At 26.2% G+C, this 23,961-nt stretch overlaps 2 protein-coding genes across 3 annotated transcripts in view; both read right to left on the reverse strand.

Moving 5' to 3' along the window:
- LOC101236029 (girdin) overlaps window positions 1–12,057 on the reverse strand; it is a 62,124-nt gene extending 50,067 nt beyond the window's left edge. The window contains exons 1-4 of one of the 2 annotated variants that reach the window (XM_065791397.1): window positions 11,954–12,057; window positions 4,227–4,272; window positions 3,388–3,473; window positions 3,044–3,218 (exon numbers count right to left, since the gene is read on the reverse strand). In XM_065791397.1, the coding sequence (XP_065647469.1) occupies window positions 3,044–3,218; window positions 3,388–3,473; window positions 4,227–4,269 (304 nt within the window). In that variant the 5' untranslated portion in view covers window positions 4,270–4,272; window positions 11,954–12,057. Of the gene's footprint in view, window positions 1–3,043; window positions 3,219–3,387; window positions 3,474–4,226; window positions 4,273–5,765; window positions 5,955–11,953 lie in introns of those variants that run through there. The other variant, XM_065791398.1, reaches the window with a different exon arrangement.
- A 313-nt stretch (window positions 12,058–12,370) lies between these two features.
- Window positions 12,371–14,075, reverse strand: LOC100206200 (hexosaminidase D). The gene has a single exon (XM_065791399.1). The coding sequence runs from the start codon at window positions 14,035–14,037 to the stop codon at window positions 12,571–12,573; it is 1,467 nt and encodes a 488-aa protein (XP_065647471.1). The 5' UTR covers window positions 14,038–14,075; the 3' UTR covers window positions 12,371–12,570.
- Between the last annotated feature and the right edge of the window lie 9,886 nt (window positions 14,076–23,961).

A 23,961-nucleotide genomic window follows, 5' to 3' on the forward strand; every position in this document is an offset into this window, starting at 1 on the left:
CGTCTGTAAACATTACGCGTTCCCGCCATTTTGGTATCTTGTCTTTTAAACTCTTACAAAATTTAATCACCTTTCCATAGCAAGTTGTGATAACCTTGCAGATGTTTAGTGGGGCTCAGTATTAACAACATTCTTTAAAAAACGGTCTTCTTGTGATGTACTCACATATTTTCTACCACAATTTTTGCGATTTGAATAGTCTTGCACACGTAAAGCATTTTGCACGACACATCTTGATATTTTTAATTGTTTTGCTATACTACTTTGAGAATAGCCCTCTGAAAATAGTGCATTTATTTTACCTTGAACAAAGTTATTAATATCACCCTTTTTACCCATAATATCACAACTATGGCAACCTGACGGTGTAAAATAAATCAAATTATCTTCAAAAATCAAAATATAATAAAAAAATAATTTGTATCCAAGGTTATAACATCATAAATAAACAATGAATTTAAAAAGTTTAAAAAACGTAGCCTGCCTTAATTTTTTGGCCACTACTGTATATATATATATATATATATATATATATATATATATATATATATATATATATATATATATATATATATATATATATATATATATATATATATATATATATATATATACATATATATACATATATATATATTGAACTTTAAAAGATTTATGAAAAGATATATATATATACATATCTTTTCATAATTTTTTTCAAGTTCCGTGTATGTATATATATATATATATATATATATATATATATATATATATATATATATATATATATATATATATATATATATCAACCATATATCCATATATCATATATGATATATATATATATCAACCCTCGGAATTAGGGTCAGCATTCGGCAATGCCGACCTAACTGCCGATCTGAAAGTGTTTGAGGTCGGCAAAAAATTGCCGACCTCATTTCTATGTTTTACGGTTAGACCTTTGTATCACATAATTTTTGCCGACCTGATGCCGACCTCTAAAAGATTGAGGTCGGCAAATTATTGCCGACCTCAATTTTCCTAATTCCGAGGGTTGATATATATATATATATATATATATATATATATATATATATATATATATATATATATATATATATATATATATATATATATATATATATATATATATATATATATATATATATATATATATATATATATATATATACATATACATACATACATATACACTGCCGCTCACGGAAGTTAGGACAGTGGAGATTTTTTCGAAAAAGCAAAATTAATATATAATTGCGTTATAGAATTTTTAATTTATAATAATAAAAATTATATTTTTTATACATTTTCAATATAAAATATATTATTAGTCAGTTTTATGTAATAAAAATGTACAAAAACCATTATAATAATTAAATTTTTTTTTCGTCAAAAAAACCACCCTTTGATTTAATAACTGCTTTAACTATTCTCAGCATTCTTTTAACTAATTTTCTAATTGTTTCTTTTTGAATATTATTCCATTCCTGTTTTATAATGTTCCATAAATGAGATTTTGATGTTGGACATACAGTTCTAATTTTTCTATCCAGTTCATCCCATAGTAACTCAATGGGGTTGAGGTCTGGGCTTTGGGGAGGCCAGGTCATAACACGTAATACATTTTCAGGTTTTTTTGATTCTAAATAATTTCTACATAATAATGCAGTATGTTTAGGGTCATTATCATGTATCAGAATAAAATTATCTCCGATTAATCGAAGTCCCGAAGGGATTGCATTTATTTCCAGGATATCTCGATAATGTTCTGCTCTCATTTTACCATCGATTTTACGCAAATATCCCACTCCATCCAGAGAGAAACAACTCCAAACTATCACAGAGCCTTCACCATGTTTTACTGTTGGAACCAGACATTGAGTTAGCATTTTTCTTTAGCAGATCTTCTAACGTAAACTCTTCGCTTATTTCCGAAAACTTCAAATTTTGACTCATCGGCCCAGAGTACTTGTTTCATTCATCCATCGTCCAATTTTTGCAGAGCTGTGTCGAACGGAATCTCTTCTGTCAATTAACTTTTCGTAGATATGGTTTTCGGATAGCAACACAACCATGCAAATTAGCTTTTCGCAATCTTCGTTTGATTGTACTGACAGAAACTTTTTTTTCTCGATCACAGTTGAAAATAGCTGTTATTTGTGGAGCAGTTAACATGCGATTACGCTTACTGATAATTTTTATACGCCGGTCATCAGTTTTTGTTGTTATGCGAGAAGGACCTGGACGATCTCTGTCTTCCAAACTTCCAGATTCTCGATATCGACGAATCGTATAGCTAACTGTTGATTTACTCAGATTTAATTTTTCAGCTATTTTTTTAACTGTATAGCCTTCTTGAAGCAAAGTGAGTATTGCTGTCCTTTTTTCAACACTTATTGGCTTACCTTTAGGCATATTTGTTTCAATATTTTGAATTTACACTAAAAAAATAATTTTTAATTTTACCTTTGAACTTCTGCACTTGAAATTTTTAAAACACTAACACAAAATACACAAAGTATCTGCAAAAACACAGTAAACAATAGAAATACTTGTTAAATGACAAACTTAAAAGATTTGAGTTGATAATGTAAAATACAGGTTCATACTTGAACTTTAATATGTTTCTGCGTTCTCTGTTTATTTATTTAAAATGATAAGACTTTTACTTGTGAGTACAATTTATGTTATTTTAAATGTTAGTTATTTTAATTTATTTACATTAAAATAACTTAATTTAGAATTTTTTTGATACAAATTTTATTTAACTTGATTTATTTTTATATAAACATAAATTTTACTAATATAAGTAAATAATTTTATAACGTAATTACATTTTAATATTGTTCTTTTGAAAAAATATTTTTTGTCCTAACTTCCGTGAGCGGCAGTGTATATCATACCATATATAGATATACATTTGCCAATTTTTTTACTTTGATAAATCCATACAGTTTTTTCAAAAAAAGAAGAAAAAAAAAACAAAGAATAATAAAAATGATTGCTGCCTCAACCAAAACCCTATGTAAATGTAGTGATATACCTTTTAATTCTACAATTGCAGCTTCTAATTCTTCCTCTTTCTTTTTTGATAAACGATTTGCTTGACATAACTTTTGGTTACTGAGTGCAAGCTCATACTCCAAATTTTGACGAATAACTTCATTTTTTTCAAATGATGCATTTAATCTAGCAATATTTTCTTGTAATATTCCAATCTAAAAACAAAACTTCATTAAAAACTAGTGGCAATGAAAACTTACTACAAGATCCATCATCAGTAATAATTTAATAAAACTTCTACTCAATGAACTTGATGGCTTGGATGAATTAAAAAAGAAACTTTAAAATTTGTCTTTTAAAGATTTGTTTAAAATGTTTTGCAACCTCTCTATTATGTGTTGTTGATTTCTCTGCTAGGTTAAATTCTAATTTATTAACTTTTTGTCGTAGGTCAATAACTTCTTTTTTATCTAAACCAAAGCAGCAAAAAAAATTGTAATAAAAAAAAATTTAATTTTAACAATTTGAAAAAAGAATTGATGAAAATAAATTTAAAAGTTTATACAATGTTTTCTTTTATTAAATCATATTTTTAATAAAGCCCAACTATATACATAAAAAAAAAAAAATTTAATTACACAGGTAAATTACACAGTTATTAGAATTTTAAAAAATATGCCTCTATTTTATGTCTGCATATTTAATTCCCATAATATAATGGCATAAAAATTTTATAATCACCCTAGAATTTCTTTATTTCAATTTTTTATGTCACCTTCTGATTTCTGTCTCCGTAAATCAATTGTTCTTTTCATAACTAACATATGATAAATTAAATTTATTTTTAAAAAATTAAAATTTATGCAAAACAATTACTTCATTAAACCTGATTTGTTTTATTTCACCTAATTTCTGTAACACTACCTCTTGCTACACCACTAAATTTATGAAAATTATTTAAAAAATTTACTTTTAAATCTTATTTATGTTTAATAATATTCTGCATTATTTCCCTATACGATTTATATTGATTTTAATTTCCTTTTAGATATTTAATTCCATTTTACTGGACTCCCTGATCAGTCTATATCCTAATGAAACGTGCTAAACAAAGGATGTTTCATTAATCAGTCTATACTAAATGAAAGGTGCTAAATGAAGGATGTTTCATTAAAAAAATTCTTTTCATCATATAAAGTAAAAAAAATAAAAGAACAACTCACATTGCTTGCTTTGATCAGCAGAACTTATTGAATCTGAAAACATATCCTGCACACAAAATATATTAGGTTATGATGAAACTGTGTTAAAAAAATAGTTTCAAAATAAAAACAAAATTTGTTTAATAAAGTACATTCTTAAATATTCTAATGTGAGTTCAATGAGATTATTTTATACATTTCAATTAGTCAGAATTTATTGAATATGAAAACATGCCCTGCACACAAAATATGTTAAGCAACTCTCAGAATTAGAAAAAATGAGGTCATCAATAAATTGCCAATCTCAAACTGTTAGAGGTTGGTATCAGGTCAGCAAAAAAAAAAAAGGTTGGCAATTTTTTGCCAAACTCAAACACTTTGAAGTCAGCAGTTAGGTCGGCATTGCTGAATACCGACCCTAATTCTGTGGGCTGATCAAGTTACGAGAGGGCTTTAAATATCTTAGTTAGTCAGAACTTACCAAGCTACAATATTTTTACTTTATACATGTTATTCAGAACATATTGAATTTTAAAACATACCCTGCACACAAAATATACCAAGTTATGATAAAATAATGTTGAAAGAAAATGTCAGATTCAAAATAGCAAATAAAAAACTTGGTATAATAAAACACAGTTTTAAATATCTCAATGTGAAATCAATAAGACTACTTCATACATTAATAGTTTGTCCTCATTTAGAGTATTCTGCTTCGGTCTAAAATTTATACCAGGGATGCGGAGTCCCAAAAGGACTCTGGCTTTATATCTCCCTTTTTTTTCAGGTCTGTAGTGTCTAGAAGTTCTAAGCATGTTTTTTAACTTATGATCTGCTATAAGAAAAAAATTCATGAGATTTAATGACTTGGAACTTATTGTTTTTAAGCCCGGAGTCCTGGAGTCCCGGAGTCCTTGCCGCCATTATACCTAAGGACTCCGGGTTAAAAAAATCATTGTTCCTCTTACCTAAAAGTCTTATTTTTTTTCCTATTAGTAGCCCAAAAACTTTTTTATATTTTTAGAGCTCCTGTATACCAAAAACTCTGGATTTTAAAGTCACAAAAAGTAATCTTTTTGTGACTTTAAAATCCGGAGTCCTTTTTTGGACTCCGCATCCCTGATTTATACTACAAAGGATGTAAAATTGAACTGATTAAACAAGTACAGCGCAGAGCAACAAGGATTAAATATGGAATAGGAGGAAAAACTTAAGATAACTAAATTGACAAAACTAGAAGAGATAACTAAATTGACAAAAATAGAAGAGATATTATCTCTTCTAGAGATAATATCATGGTTGATATTATCTGATTAACATGATTAGATTTTTTAAATTTGACAAAGGTATCAATAAAATCAATTGGCATCATCCTAATGATAAAGTGAAAAATACCTCAAGGACATAAAATCAAAAGGTATTGTGAAGAGGTAATTTAACCACAGCAAGATTCAACTTCTTTATTCGATAAACAATTAGGTCATGGAACAATAAAAAAATATACTATTACAATTTAACATTAGAAATTTTAACATCAAATCAAATCTCAAATAAAATCACCTGTATATTTGCGAACCCAATCAAATCTCTAATCTTTAAAAAGTTAGTTATTTACCCATTTCTAATATTAATGAAAATTTTTAAAAAAGATGTCACACGCCCAAATGCATTCACTTGGAGAATTAGTTACTATTTATTACCATTGTCATCACAAAACATTTTATGTTAAATTGACTATTTTCTGAAATCAATATTCAAATCAAAAATCAAAGATACTCAACTTTTAAAAATTACATTGTGCAGTGTGTAAAATTACATTGTGTCATTTACTTTTAAAATATTATAAAACAAATGTCTTAATGAAATTAAACTCATTAGTATATATAGAATTTTTCAAATCAAACCTCCAATCACTTTTCTGATTTAATTTAAAATTTTGAGGATGAGGCAGGGGCCTAACATACTTATAATTTTTTTATTTTTATTAAATGATAGACTGCCTGCCCTAACCAAACCCTCAGTCAATGTAGCAGCACTCCGTTGCAAGTCAGGCTATAAGATAGTTGATGTAGCAACACTCCCTTGTAGCAGCAGCCTATTAGATAGTCGATGTAACAACACTCCGTGCATGTTTAAAGAAAATGTTTTTAAAAAACAAAAACAAAACACTATAAATTAAAAAATTTTCTAGTCATTATTATTGCGGTTTTTTAAAAAACAATAAAACTCAATGTACTACCGCATTATTTTAATTGCTTTGACTTTTAGATGACTTAAAAATGTACTTTATTTGTTGAGGTCGCAAAATTGTTGTTAAATGAGACTTATTTTACCATAAGTCTCTTTTGACTACAAAATATAGATATATATACCCCTATAACATTTACTAGTTTCCTTATGTCTCAATCGGTTAACAAGGCTACATTTTCTTATTTTTAATTAAATACTAACTAAATAAACCTGATAACGCAGTCAATGTTTGTTTATCATTGCCGTATTGCTAATTACCATATTTACTTTATTTTTTATTGTAAAATAGCTTCGTAACTGGTTACTTTTATTGTAAAATAACTTTTAATTTTAGACTTAAACTTTACTTTAAACTTACTTTAAACTTTAAACTTTACTTTAAATTTACTTTAAACCTTACTTTAAACCTTACTTTAAACTTACTTTAAACTTACTTTAAACTTACTTTAAACTTACTTTAAACTTACTTTAAACTTTAAACTTAAACTTTAAACAAAGTAACTTTTATTGTAAAATAGCTTCGTAACTGGTTACTTTGTCACGAAAAAAAAAAGTTTCAATTCGCAACGTTATGTCTCAATTGGCTTTTTTTTTTACTTTTAAAAGTGTAACCAATTGAGATGTAATGTAACTTAAAAAAAAAAAGCAGTTAAAATATTTCTCAAATACAGATTTTTTTTTACATTACATTACGTCTCAATGGGTTACAATTTTAAAAGTTTCAAAAAAATGTAATGTAAAATAAAATCTATATTTGTGACTTATTTTAATTTTGTCTCAAATTTGAGACATCAATTCACAACATTACATCTCAACTGGCTTTTTTTTTAACTTTTAAAAGTGTAACCAATTGAGATGTAATGTAACGTAAAAAAAGGTGCAATTAAAATACTTCTTAAATGCAGAATTTTTTTACTTTACATTTCAATTGGTTACTCTCGAGTCCTTAATAAAAGTGGTGGGAATGAAAAGAGGGTGGGTGGGAATTTTAGTCCAGGTCTATTTAATGGGGCGTGGGTTAATGAAAGGGGTTGGGGGAATTTATAAATCCAAACTAATATTTTTTACATAACATGCATAAAATTTTATGCATATTAAAAAAATTATGAAAAACCAGTTGTTAGAAAATGCGTATTTGGCCACAAGCTGTGCTAGAATTAAATAGTTTTAAAACTATTTAATTCTACCACGGCTTGTGGTCAAATGCGCATTTTCTAACAGCTGTTTTTTAATAATTTCAATAAGATTTATATGTTGGTATAAGTTTTATACTTTGGTGAGAAAATTGTCGACAATTTTTAAAGCCTGTTTACACTAAAACTTGATTTTTCGGTGACTGAAATCATGTTTTTCTAATTTTTAAGACTGATTTTTACAGATTTTTCCTTTTTTAGTCTTGAGATTTAATTTTTCTGCTGATAACAAGTAAAAATTAAGAAACGTGTAGGGGGGGTATAAGACTAGGGTGGGTGGGAAAATTTTCCAAAAATTAAAAATTACCCTTCCCCCTAGTTTTAAGGACACAAGAGTACACATTTAAAAGTTAAAAAATCTGAAAATTATTAAACATATTATACTTAATTTTATGATTTAAAAAACACTTTTTAAGGATTGCTGATAAGATTTTTTTTGAAAGTGGTGAGGGAGATGAGCCTACTTAAAAATAGGTATTTAGCCAGGTGATGCTTACTTTTTATGGTCTTTACATTCCTAGGTTTTAATCTGCACAATTTTTTGTCATAAAACCATTAAATTACATAAGTATAAACATAGGAAAGTTAGATTTTTTAACTTGCCCAGAAGAATTTTTTAACTTACCCAACCTCTTATTTAAAGAATAAAAAATAGTAAATAAACTTGCATTTTAAATAGTAATTAAGTAATAGTTTAATTCTTTAAATAGTAAAGTTTGTGTAAGTTAAAAAATTTTTCCTAGTTTCAAAAAAAAAATTAAAAGCGCTTTCAATTCTTTTTTTTTTTTTTTTTTGTATAAAAAAAAAGTTAAATTTTAATTGGCGACTTAGTCATGAAAATTTTTCTTTTGCGGTTTTAAAGTTTTAATACTCCCACAAGAAAAAAAATATATATAATGTCAAACTATATTTTGAATTTTACTAGCTTATCTTGGGATTTAAAGAATGTTTTAAAAATTAAATCTACGATTAAGTTTATAACTTGTTATTTGTATTGCTTGATAAGTATTTTTTATTACTATTCTTATATCTGCTTACTATTTACACTTATTTATACTTCAAATATATAAATTTATTTACATATTCTATTATACATTTTCATACACTTATAAATATTTTCATAAACTTATATTTGCAGATATTTATACCTATAAAAAATTATTAAGAAACCACACATTACAATGTCACATCTTGTAAGGTTAAAAATGTTACTTTTTGATACATAAAAATAACAGACATTTAAAAAAAAATTAAAAATGACCAAGCAAGGGTGTATATATATGTATATATATATATACATATATAGCCATTTTAGCATAAGGTCATTAATGATGCTTCATGCAAGGCTAAATATGCAAAGATATTTGTATATATATATATATATATATATATATATATATATATATATATATATATATATATATATATTTATATATATATATATATATATTTATATATATATATATATATATATATATATATATATATATTTTTATGTATATAGTGGAATTTTCCACTGAAAACTCTGATATTATTGTGAGTTGCGTTGACATATCCACTGCAGTAAAAACTCAGAAACTAGGAAAACATATATATATATATATATACATATATGTATATATGTATATATATATATACATATATACATATATTATATATATACATATATTATAAATATACATATATTATATATATACATATATATTATATATATATATATATATATATATATATATATATATATATATTATATATATATACATATATTATATATATATATATATATATATATATATATATATATATATATATATATATATATATATATATATATATATATATATATATATATATATATATATATATTTATATATATAACATACATATCTCTATATACTTATATATATTTATATATACCAGTTGTGTACACTGGATTTTTAGATGTTTGAGTTTTGACACTTACAGGCATTGTGCAAACTCCAAACTTTTGTATGTTTATGCTTACATCAAAAAATAATGTTTTGCAAAGAATTGGGGTGATTGGAGCTTGGGAACAAAAAAACCCCTAATTTTTGGGTCAACCCAGCCCTTAACATGGGAGCAATGAGTTTATAAAATATTTTTTTTACTGTTTTTATCTAAATTCATATTCATCAATAAATTTCAGGTTTCAAGCGATAATCTCTTCGTGTTTAGTCTTTATGACCCTGCAATTTTTACAGCCCCCTCAAATTGAGGGAGGTTAAAACTTTATATGGTCATATGGTTTTTGAAAAATAAGAGATTATTGCATGAAATTTGAAATTTGTAAATGAATATGAATTTAGATAAAAAATAGTAAAGGAAATATTAATCCAGTGTACACAACTGGTATATATAAATATATATAAGTATATATAGATATGTATATTATATATATATATATATATATATATACATATATATATATATATACATATATATATAATATATGTATATATATAATATATATATATAATATATGTATATATATAATATATGTATATTTATAATATATGTATATATATAATATATATATATATACACATATATATATATATATATATATATATATATATATATATATATATATATATATATATATATATATATATATATATATATATATATATGTATATATATATATACAAATATCTTTGTATATTTAGCCGTGCATGAAGCATCATTAATGACCTTATGCTAAAATGGCCATCTGAGAAGGCTTAAGTAGATAGATCGACTGAGGCTTTGGGCAGGTACTATCTAGATATTAAGGACTTTTAGTACGACAAAAAAATCCTTATTTTAAAATTTTTGTTGTTTTTCTCTATATCTGAAAAAACTGTCTGGACTTAAAACAACGTTTTAAACTTAAAATGTACAATATATATTTTGACATGCAAACCTAATTCCACAAACATGTGTGTATATAAATACAAAGATAGATATAAATAAAGCTTATTTGCATATATATGTCCATTTATTCAAATAAACAAAGCAAATTTAAATAAACTGTAATAATAATAAATGCAGTATAACAAAAGTACTGTAAATAAATTTAATAAGTCTTTAATGATGGCATTTATGACAATTACAATGTTACAAAATTAAAAAAAAAAATTTACTTGATTTTTTTTAATAATATAAAATTTATAAACTAAATATATAATAAAGTTTTATTTAGTTAGTTAAAATAATTCCACTTTTAAATATTATATAAAAAAAAAAACATAAAATGCTTACTCTTAAAAATGTTCACAAGTTTCATTAAAAAATTTTGCATTTATGTTAATGCTATGCATATAATTCATTAAATAATTATAAAACAATTAAAAATATTTAGAAGAAAAAAATTATGTAATAAAGAACATGAAACCTAAAGTAGATAATATTCTTAAAAATTGTTAATTTTAAAATAAAACCTGAAAATAATTTTTCTAGAAATATTTTCTTAATGATCAATAGCAAGACAATTTCTAGATGAATAAAAACTTTATTTTCTAGATGATTGCTTTGTATTGTTTTTAAGGCCAATTTATAGCCTAGTTTTAACGATAACTGAAAAAATTAGTTTTTCAATTGAAGGCCTCACATTCTCTACTTCTAAATACAATAAATTACATAACATAACAATGGATAGTTATGCATTTTTATTATCATTGGAGACAAGAATTTAAACAAAATAAGTAGATAAGTGAGTAAGAATTAATAAGGCAAAATAATATTTTTTGATATTTTCAAGTTGTATATACAAAAAAAAACTTTGCAACAATTTACAAAAAACAACTATGACTCATCACTAGAGACATCAATAAAATCAAAAAGTCTACTATTTGAAAATTATATTGCAAATATATATATACATATATATAGCAGTTTCAAAAAATTTGCTGCACCAAGATTTTTATCAAGATATTATTAACACTTTAAATACAATATCAAACACATTCAAATAATTATTTTCTACATGCCTGTCAGAAAAAATAATTTTATCCATATTCCAGTGCTCTCTAAATATTTTAAACAATTGTTTAAATTAGACAATACCAACATTACAATAAAATACACAAAAAACCGCTTTTATTATTAAACAATTTCTTTGCAAGCATAAAACAGATTTTGACAGTTATATAGACAAAAAAACAATTGATTGAAACAACTTTTGAATGATACAAAAAAATATTATTATTTGATATCTGCGTTAGAGGTGATTTTTGCACATATGGTTAAAAGTTAGGAAAATATTACTTGACACTAGCTCTAACTTGACTAGATAAAACATATTACTTGAATTCAGAAGTTTATTAAGATTTTCCAGTCTTCAGTTTGATGAAGCATACCACCTTTTGCTAAATATTTTTAAAACATATTTCAAACTAAATTTAAGAAATCAATAAATTTATGAAAACCTTTTTTCTAAAAATGAGAGTTTCATACACTTTTTAGTTTTTAATCAATTTTATAGAATAGAAATTTTCTTTATATATATATATATATATATATATATATATATATATATATATATATATATATATATATATATATATATATATAATAGAAATTTCTATTCTATAAAATTAATTAAAAATTTTCTTAAAGTTTAATGCAATGCGCAAGCAAAACTATAAATAAATAAAAAATCTAATAAATTTTCAGGTTTTCTGGATTTTTAAATTGTAATTTTTTTTTTTAAAGTAAATTCAATTCTTATTTTTTCCACGTACTAAAATATAAGTAACTGATGCTTTTAGTTGTTACAATTGTAGAGAATTATTTCTTCGAAAAAATCTTGGTGTGCTTTCTATTTTTTTTTTGATACTACTACATATATAACATCTTAAAGATTTATAATATAACATAAATGTATTGTATTTTGATATCTTTTGACTTTTCAAAAAGATTTTTTATGAATCATCTAATCCTTCAGTTATATCGTTATCAAATAAACAAATTCTTTTAGCATCTTCAACATTTGAAATAAGGTTAATGCATTTTTTTAGTTTTGCATCCACCTTCACTTTGACAAATTCTTGCACAGTGTCTTCATAAAAAATTCCAGACAAGCATTCTTGCAAAGGACTTTTAATAGAATTATAAGTTTGAACAATTTGATTCAGAACATTTGAAATATATGCTAAATGACCAAAGTTTAATTCTTTAATACTTTCAGCATGCCACATATCAACCCAACCATCTATTCTTTCTTCAACAATACCCAGTTGGCGTTTTGCATGTTCTAATTGAACTATATAATGTATAAGTTCTGAACCAGGGAAATTTCCACAACTGAAATCATAAATAATGTTATTAGATAGTGGAATACTATTTTCATACCCCAATTGTTTAGAAACATCTAAATGAAGTTCTTTTGAAAAGCATTTTTGTTTGAAAATTTGTAAACACAAAACTAAAGAAGGAAATGCAACAGGTAAAAGTTCACATAATGTAGCAAAATGGTCATATCGAGACCAGCCTGTAAATGATATACCTTTTATTTTTGTAATAATCTTTTTGTCTAAATTTTCTAACAAGTACAACCACGACAAGTGATTATTAATGTGATGTTGAATTGGTGGAATGTCACATATTGGACCTGATGAACCTTTAAAAGAACTTGCTATCCAAATTTCATCAAAAACATCACTATAGGATTGCCACATCCCATGAGGAAACTGGTCATATAAATCATCTACATAGGACCAAACCATAGGGATTACTGGGGTAAGCTGCTCTAACTCTGAAATACTAAATTCTCTAATCATATCATCCCATATGATTAACTCAACACTTGGATGCTTTGATTTAATGAGCTTAATAAGTGGCATCATATGACTTAAATAAAGTTGTTTATGTAATTGGTTACTTTCTAAACACTCCTTGCACATACCTAGACAAAAAACTTCATCACCTCCGATATGTAAGTATTCAATATCAGAGTGTTCCTCAATAAACTGATCCACAATTTCTTCTATAAGTGATAATGATTCTTTATGTGTAGGACACAATGATCCTGGATTCATATTTGATTCTCTCAAATGTGCGTACTGCTTTTTTTTTAGAATAAATTCAAGATGCCCAAAAGATTGTAGCAAAGGTATGTATTTCATTCCTTCTGCTTTTGCCAAATCCTGTATTGATCTAATATCTTCACTTGAGTATGCAATTTCTCTTGAACAAACTGAAAGATCATTTTTGTATGGAAACATATCTTCATATTCTACTAATAAACCATTTGCACCCCACTGCCTAAATAAAGGTATCATTCTAAGGAGGTAATTAATTTTTGGAGCAGACCCTTTTAAATCAAGATGGACCACTCTATTTGGAACAAACTTGCTGCTTACTGCATCATCAATATTGTCAGTTTCCATATTCTAAAATCTTCTAAATGCAAATTTTGAGGATAAAGTGTTATAATTATTATTCATAATTATTATATCATTAAATATTAACAAATTTTATTAATATTAATAACTGTTTTATTAGCAACAATTAATAGGAACTTACAAATAATTAAGAAAGGCTAGGTGTAAATTTCTTTTTTAAGCAACTATTTTTAGCAAATATTATAAGTGCAATTTTTTCTTCAAAAAATTTAATTACATTAAACACATATAAAACAATTTTCTAAATGTGAAATAACTGAAATAATCTATTTTAAATTATTAAATTTTGATAGCTGACTTCTTTTTTGCTTGCTTATAACTACATTTAGATGATGATAATTATTTCTTTACAATTGCAACACTTATGTTATATTATTGTAATGTAAAACAATTACAGCATGGTACAATAGCAAAGTATCACAATGAAACTTAGAGTGTGTTGCATTGGCAGTAAGATTGAGCTTTTGCTTTAAAAAAGGTTTACAGTAAGATTAGTTAGGTTTTGCTTTAAAACATGATAAAAAGCAACACTAACAGTGTAACATAGTGTTCTCAGAAGTCAAATAAGTGGTATCAGTCACAAGATTTTCTAAAAAATTAAAGCAACACCTATGTTGCTGTCATTGCTTTTAACAGCATATTCACCAACTTTTAAGAAACTTCGATCATATTTTTACGCTTGATAAGCTAGATGAAATTTTATAATATTAGTTCTCTAATACTTATTTTTCTTAATTTGTATATACCAAAGACTTTAATAGATTTGGTGGCTGAAGATCTGATGATCTTTGTAAACCATTTGCGCATGAAGCTTAAGTCTATATCAGTATACCAGTTGGCATTTTTTGTAGTTTTTGCTAACTTGTATGGAGTATCCCAACTTCAAAATTAGTTTAACACCCTTTCAACAAACTACCTGGTATTAATTTTCATAATTTTTATGTTTAATCTTAACACTCGCATAACTATTATTTTTAAATTCACCTATACCAAGGTTCGGAACCTGCAGAATTTTATGCAACGATTTATAACAAATTGCTCCTGTATTCAAAATATTTAAAATTATATTTCAATTATTAATGTTCATTTGTTTTAAAACATTCAAGTGTATTGCACAAATGTGTAAAAGCTAATAAACTGAAAATTTCACTTTCACATTATCAAATTTGCAGCAAAAAAGCTAACAACAAAAAGAAAAAAGAAAAAAAACTAACAACAAATAACCAAAAATTGAAAGATATTTTATCTGTTGCATACTAAATTTCTAAAAGCAAACCCAGTAAAAAAACAAACAAAAAAGTTATTTTCAAGCTAAAACTTATATTTCATGTTACATCTGCTTCTTTGTGGGACAATTTCTTAGGTTGTCGCAAACAACTATCTTTTTACTTTATATTTAAATAAAAAGAGCAGTTGTTTTCAAACATGAACTATATAAGAAACAAATTTGGAAATTAAATCAATTGTGTCAGTATCAAGATTTGTTGAAAAATGAAAGCAATAGCATATTCAATTTTTAAGAAACATTGCCAAGATATTCAACAGTAAAAACCTATGTGATTTCTCATATTTTTTATTAGTATTTTGCATTAGCTGAAAAACTACATTAATTAAACACTTATGAGTTTTTTTACATTTTTTGTTTGTAGCTGATAATTGAGTAAAATATTTTACTTTTTAATTAAAAACCTCCCAGCCTATTACATCACTCCAGAAAATAACTCTTATTATTAAGTCTTAAAGTTCATTACCTACATCTCTGAAAGTACAGTGTTGGCTTTATTTGATGACAATTGGCTTTATTTGATGACACAAATGCATATTGCCGTTTTCATAAAAAGTCTTTATGAATTATAGATCACTTAGAAGAGGCAGACAATCATAAATGTGATCTCTTTTGTAACAACTTGAGACTTGCAGTAGATGATGAATTTTAAATTGAACAAGTTTCAGTTGTTGATTTAAATTTCACCAAAACACACATTGCATTTTACTGCTAATAACTACCCGATACTATTAATACTCCCATACTGAAGAATGGCAACATTCTTATTGATTGCTCTACTTTCGTCTTTTAGATTGAGCTTCTCTATTAACTTTTTATGAAAACCATATATACAAGCCATTGCAAAGATAATAGTTGCTAAAGATTTTTCAATTTATTCAATAAAGTGAATGACATGCACAATAAATTACTGTGCTTGTCATTTTCTTACTCCTGATTCAGTTCACTACATCTATAAATCTTTTATTCATTTTTGATGGAATACTGGATGAATAAAACATTCATAGAGACATAGATTGAGGCTCTCATTCTTTTGATGAGGCCCTCTGTGAATTCTTCATCTCTAGAGAATTTATAGTGACTAAATATATTATGAATAAATCATTATGATACTAATTTATTATTATATATCTGTTATAATTAAATTGTATATTATATATTTTAGTTATAATATTCTTTTATAACTTGGTTGTAATATACTTAAATTATACAAGTATACAGCATATAAAATAAATAATAACAAAATTAAATTTTAGTTATAATATACTTATTATAATTAAAATTAGAATGTAAAATATATATAATATATATAAGAAATAACGTGAAGTGTTATTAATATAACGTGTAATAAATAAAATGATAAACAAATGTAACAATATTACAGAATATATTTTTAAATTTTAAATTTTTGAAAAACTGGTTAGAAAATTTTACAAAAAAAAATTGCCTGATATTTGAAAAGTCAACAAAAATCCCGGAATGTTTTACCGATAAAAGGACGGGGGGAGGGCAAAGATAATCTTTAAAAATTTAAATTTTAAAACTAAAAATATACTAAATATGTAAACTGTAACTGTAACTGAAAGTTAACATGAGGGGTGATTCAAGTAATAAAATAAGGGGAGGGGGCATATCTTTACAAACTGCCGGTCTGTTTCTTATTTCATTATTTTTATTTTTAAATTATCTAGACTAAAAATCTGTCGACTGAAATGCCTACTAACCAACTAATTTCACTGACAGTAACTTCTAAATTGCCTTCTTGGGGAGTGGGGGAGAGGGTGACTTCTTGGGGAGTGGGGGACTGTAACTGTAAGTCAACATGGCCGATAATTGTTTGGTTTTTCGAATTTCAATTTTTTTAATAATTAAAACAATTAAAGTCAAACAATTATCGCCCTTGTTAACTTACAGTGGTATTGAGTAAATTTTTAGTTTTTTATAGAGTGATTTTATTTGAATTTAAAACAATTCATTATTTAAAACAAGTCTTTTTTATTATAAATATTTATTTGTTAAAGTATATAAAGAATATATGTTTAAAATTTTATACAATTTTGACTTTGTAATCTCAGAGAAATTTGACTTTGTAGCATAGACGCTCATAGGGCTTTTTAAAAAGAAGGGGGTGAAGAGGTAAGCACGAAAATATTTGCTCAAACTAGTGATAAATTATCAAAATTTGATTAAAAATTAAAAATCAAAGGAAAACACTCATAGCCAAAAGGAGAAAAAAAATAGATCCTTAAAAATATTTATAATAAATAATTATAAATATAATATTTATAATAAATAATGGAAAAGCGTAAAAAACTCTGGGATGAAGTGATTAAATTGAGAAAAGAAGGTAAATACGCAATTCTCAAGTTCGATTCTATTTTTTGTAGAGATCATAGAAAATAATTTTTTTTACAATTTTTTTTTACATACAGTGTTAAGAAAGTTCTTCTAATTTATAACGCAATCAAAATGTCTGTAACAAATGATTTTAAATCGTTTAGTTGTAATTTTTCAGCATCTGATGAAAAATTTGATCCAGATATTAATTATTTCAATGACATTATTACGGATTGTTCTTATTACTATCCTAACAAATTAGAAGAATTTTTTTATAATTATACAAAAAGCAATAAGTTTGATCAACTAAGAATTCTTCATATAAATATTAGAAGCCTAAACCGCAATTTTGAAAATCTTCTCAATTTGTTACAAGAAACCAACAATTTTTTTAATATTATTTTATTAACCGAAAGCTGGATAACTGAAAAAGATTTAAAAACTACTTCAAATTTTAATCTTCCTTACTTTGATTTAATTTCTCAAGAGAGACTTATCAATAAACGCGGTGGAGGAGTTCTTATTTATGTAAAGAAAAATATTGCGCATTATATTAGGAATGATTTGAGTGTTTCTGACGGCGACAAAGAAATTTTAACTATTGAAATTCTAAACAATCAATCACAAAACATTTTACTGAGCTGTTGCTATAGGCCCCCAAATGGTGTGGCCGAAAACATGAGCATGTATTTTGAAGAAAACCTTTTCAAAATAGGCATTCTTGAAAAAAAAAGAATTTTATTCTAGGGGATTTCAATATGAATTGCTTCCATTACTTTACGGACATTAAAGTTAAAAATTTTTATGATTCTATTTTTGAAATGGGAGCCATTCCTTTAATAAATCGCCCTACCAGAGTAACTCCTAAATCGGCTACTCTAATTGATAACATTCTAACAACTGATATTTTTAACAGTGACTTAAATAAAGGTATTTTAAAAACAGACATATCTGACCACTTCCCTATCTTTTTTATCATAAACAACTCTAAAATTATGACCAAAACTAACATAAAAGTTAAATTACGCAACTTTAACCAAAAAAATGTTGAGCAATTTAAAACACAATTATCATTACTTCATTGGAAGAACATCGACTTTAGTGATAACGCAAACAAAATTTACGATGATTTTTTTAATACATTTTACTCAGTTTATGATGCCAATTTTCCTTTACATGAAAAAACATTAAATCAAAAAAACATTAATTCTCCCTGGATTACCAAAGGTTTAAAAAAATCATCAAAAGTTAAGCAGAAATTATACATAAAATATCTAAAAAACAAATCATTCGCCAATGAGAAAATATACAAAGACTACAAAAATCTTTTTGAAAAAGTTCGAAAAAACTTAAAAAAACATTACTATTCTAAAATTCTCAATAAAGCCAAAAATACTTGTAAACGCTCCTGGGAAATAATAAAAGAAATTATCGGTAAATCAAAACCGTGCTCAGGTTCCCTGCCACACATGATCAAAGTAGATAACAATAATATAATTAATTCTCAAACAATAGCTCACGAATTTAACAAATTCTTTGTTGAAATTGGCCCTAAATTATCTAAATTAATTCCTAACACTGAAACATCATTTAAAGATTTTCTAGTACCGATGGATAATTGCATTCACTCGGATGAGTTATCTAAAGAGTTACTATTTGATGAGTTCGAAAAAGCCTTCAAAACACTAAAAAAAAATAAAGCAGTTGGACCGGACGAAATCAATGGTAACATAATTATAGATTGCTATGAACAATTAAAATATATTCTTTTTAAAGTCTTTAAATCATCAATCGAACAAGGAGTCTTTCCTGATCAATTGAAAATTGCTAAAGTTATTCCACTATTTAAAGGTGGTGACAAATCTGACATTAGTAATTACCGGCCTATTTCTATCTTATCTATATTTTCAAAAATACTAGAAAGAATCATGTTCAATAGAGTATTTAATTATTTTAGTTTAAATAATTTATTATACAACAATCAGTTTGGCTTTAAGAAGAATAACTCAACCGAGCATGCAATTATTCAGTTGGTACGTGAGATTTCCAATTCTTTTGAAAAATCTCAATTTACATTAGGAATTTTTATCGATCTTTCAAAAGCATTTGATACTGTGGATCATGATATTTTACTTTATAAACTTAATTATTACGGAATAAATGAAAGAGTTAGTAAATGGTTTCAAAGTTATTTATCCAACAGAAAACAATTTGTTTCTTGTAATGATCTTAATCATACACAGTTTTTAAATGTTTCCTGTGGTGTTCCGCAAGGTTCCATCTTAGGCCCTCTTTTGTTCTTAATATATATCAACGACTTGCATAAAGCATCAAATCTTCTAAGTATTATGTTTGCTGATGACATAAACTTATTTCTATCTAACAGTGACATCTACCTACTATTCTCCGTTATGAACAAAGAACTTCAAAACATATCTAAATGGTTTAAAAGTAACAAATTAACATTAAATGTAAACAAAACAAAATGGATTTTTTTCCACCCGCTCTCCAAAAAACGTTCTCTACCCCAAAATTTACCAAAAATTTTTATTGACCATAATGAAATAAAAAGAGATTCTGTAACTAAATACCTGGGGGTTTTCATTGACGAGAACATCACATGGAAACATCATATTAACTATGTCTGCTCGAAAGTTTCAAAAAGTATTGGAATTCTATATAAGGCGCGTACTCATTTAGATAAAAATAATTTAACTAAACTTTATTATTCTTTTATTCATAGTTATATAAGTTATGGAATTATTGCCTGGGGTAGTACTGATCAAAGTAAGTTACAATGTCTCCATCGCCGTCAGAAACATGCGATCCGTGTAATTAATTTTGCGGATCGGTTCTCAAATTCCTCAATATTTTTCAATCAAATGAAAATCCTCAATGTTTATAAACTAAACGTATATAAAAATTTATCTTTTGTTTATATGTGGAAGTATGATTTATCTCCTTTAATTTTTAAAGACCTTTTTATTTTGAAACCTCTAAGCAAGTTTAACATGAGGAATAATAACTATTTAAATAAACCACTCTGTCGAACAAAGTTCAATCAATTCTGTATCACTTATCGTGCAGCTCATCTCTGGAACAAAATTATTTTGCCTAACTTCGGCTTACCCCTAACTTATTCTGTTTTTAAAATTAAATTAAAAGATCTCATTCTCTCTATTGAAAATATCTTAGAATATTTTTAATTTGTCTTATGATATATAATAATTTTGAAATGTATGTTCAATCTTTGTTTTATACTTGTTGACAATTTGTTTCTATTTATCTAAGTACTATTTTAATATTTTTATGTTAATTTTTTACGTTCTCTTATTGTAAAAAGGCGTTTTTATAATACTTTATGTACTCTGTTTTGTAAAAGGCTCCTGACGATAAGATCATTTGATCTTCTTTTAGAAGCCTTGTTTGTATTTGAAAAAAATATGTAATTTATATATACTACGTCAAATGTAAACAAAAAACATACGAAAAAAAAGAAAAAAAAAAAAAAAAAAAAAAAAAAACATAGGGGAGAAGTCATTTGTCCTTTTCGCTTCCCATCGCATAAAAAGTTTAGTATTTTAAGGTGGTTATACAGAAAAAAAATATTTTTCGATTTCTAACTTTTTCTACATACCAAAATTAGTAGCAAGGCTAAATAATGCTTAATTTAATTTAAAATGCTGAAATAAAAATTTATTTACCCTTTTTTGTGCTGGTTCAACATTAAATAAGCAGAAAAATTAATAAAAAAGAAAACTACATTTTCTCAGCTTTTTTATGACAGCTTTAATTGCTAAAACTTACCGCACTGATGGATTATATAATTAAATACAATTGAGAAATCAAGTTTCAAAATTTAAAAACAATATATTAATTAAAAATTTCATACACTCATTTCAACTAACAACATCATCAGATATGCAACTTTGGTTTTTAAGTAGTTTACAGGCCCGTAGGAACAATAACTATATGGGGGGGGGGGGGGGTAGTGCTGGAATAAGGGACTCCGAAATAGTTTTAAGAACCTTTTTTTTTTTTTAGTCATTTTTTCTCCAAAAAAAAATGGCTCGGTGCCCCGAAAAGTCTTAATCCGCCACTGTGGAAGGGATGGGTAGGGGGGGTTCAATTGGTCAAATAGTAGTAGTAGGTCAAAACTTTTTTGTCAAAGGAACTTACGCCGAAAATACGGATAACAAATAAGGTCTTTTATATCCTTTTTTCTTTTATATTTTAATTTATAATCGTTTTTTTCTAAAAACTAACTTCAAAATTTATTTTATTTAACAAATCACTTTCCAATATTCTTAATTACTGATAACATTACCCAAAATAATCCCCCCTCGAACTCTACAATTTTAATGTATTTTCGAACTCTTTTATCAGAAAATATTGATTTCAATCTTATTTTACAATCCCATGAAGTCAATTATGCATATGAACTATTTTTAGCGCAATTCTGTAAACAGTATGAAATAGGTTTCCTGTTAAAACAAATATAAAATCAAAGTCACTTGGATGACCAAGGGACTAATAAAATCGTATAAAAAAGCCCCCTGGATGACCAAGGGACTAATAAAATTGTCTGTAAAAATAAAATCCAGGGACCCCTGGATGACCAAGACACAAATAAAATCGTCTAAAAAAAAACTGAAACTTTATGTTGAATAAGAAAAGGTGCAGCCGAACATTTTTGCACTTTTCTGAAATAATCGTTTTTTAGTGATGTAAAATGTCACTTTCTGGTAACAGCAATCAGTACAATCAGTAGTACTTTTAAAACACAGTAATCAGTGACGGATCCAGAATTTTTTTTAAGTTTTATATATGATGTGAAAAATAAAAATCTAGGTATGTTCATGCATACAAAATTTAAGTATGCTCAGACTAGGCTTGAAACTGACCTAGTCCAAACATCAGTAATAAGTAATGTTCCCTCCGCAAAAGCTGGGGCAAGTCATGAAATTACGAACACAAGCGCATAACAACCGCAGCATGAGACAATCCAGTGACCGAAGTTGTACTTAAAATTTTTTGTGTACTAATGCCACTTCCCGAAACAACAAAAGACATCAATTTAATGCTCGAATACAGGTGAATAATCCGGACATCATTATAATTAAGACGTGGTTTTATAACTCATCAATAACAAATTTAGACGGGTATGTATGAATTAAAAAAAATTCCAACTGGTTTAGATTAACTGCAACCTATTTAAAAGAATCTATTATAACCAGGGGCAGATCTAAACCATCTAGGAAGGGGTTTGGGGGGAAGGGGTTGGCGAATTTTATGTTTTTTTGATTCGGTTGATCCAAACTCTAATAAAGTAGGGAGATATTGATTTTCAGGTTTAAATTATAAAACTAGTTTAGTTTTTTTAGAATATTAGTCTTGCACTGGTATCCTAACAATCTAATTTTTTTTTGCTCTAAGCAAATTTATTAACATTTCTTATCACTTTTAAACAGCCTTTTCAAACAACATGCTTTGTTAAATATATAAATTATTTTTAAAATATCTAAGGGGGCGATTCACCCCCTTCCCCCCAGGATCCACCCTTGATTATAACCATAAACAATTGTCACATAAATGCATGAAAAAAATACGCTGAACAAGTATGATTTAGTGCCAAGTTATCAACTTAGAATCACATAGTCCTGGGATGTTTTTACAGGCTACCAGGTAATGAGCGCTAAGTTGCATTGGTAGTGAGTGCTAAATTAAACCAAATCATAAAAGAAGTCAAAAGTATTGTAGACAACAAAAAGTTCACTTACCTGCTTATAGCTAGGGACTTTAACTATCCCAACATCGTATGATTTGACCATCTGGTCATTAGCGTGAAAAGTAACTGTTAACAGAGCTTAAACTTTGTCGTCAATTTAAACCATAGTTACTTCTAATATTGCGCAACCGAATCGATTTTTCAAACTGAGGATGAAAAAAACAAACAAAGTTATTAGTTTTTGTAATAACGGACAACGGGGAAAATGTGATAGACATGAAAATAAAACCGCCTCTAGGATCAACCAAAAAGGCACACTGGGACTGGAGAAGTGAGTTAAATTCCGAGAACATAAAAATAAACTAACACAACTTGAAAAAAACAAAGCAATTGGCAACATCATGGTGAGTCCATATGAACTTAAGCAGTAAGCGTCAACCTCTAGCAATCATATTCAGTCTTACAACAGTCTTACTTGTGTAACCAACTTACTGGAAACAATAGACTTTTTGTCACCATGTATATGAAGAGCGTCCAATTTACATGATATACCTTGATT

Source organism: Hydra vulgaris, chromosome 02 (genome assembly GCF_038396675.1).
Source record: "Hydra vulgaris chromosome 02, alternate assembly HydraT2T_AEP".
In the NCBI taxonomy this organism is placed as follows: Eukaryota; Metazoa; Cnidaria; class Hydrozoa; order Anthoathecata; family Hydridae; genus Hydra; species Hydra vulgaris.

What these genes read in the sequence shown, in the direction of transcription:
- LOC100206200 (XM_065791399.1), bottom strand. Translation starts at nt 14,037, where the DNA reads ATGGAAACTGACAATATTGATGATGCAGTAAGCAGCAAGTTTGTTCCA.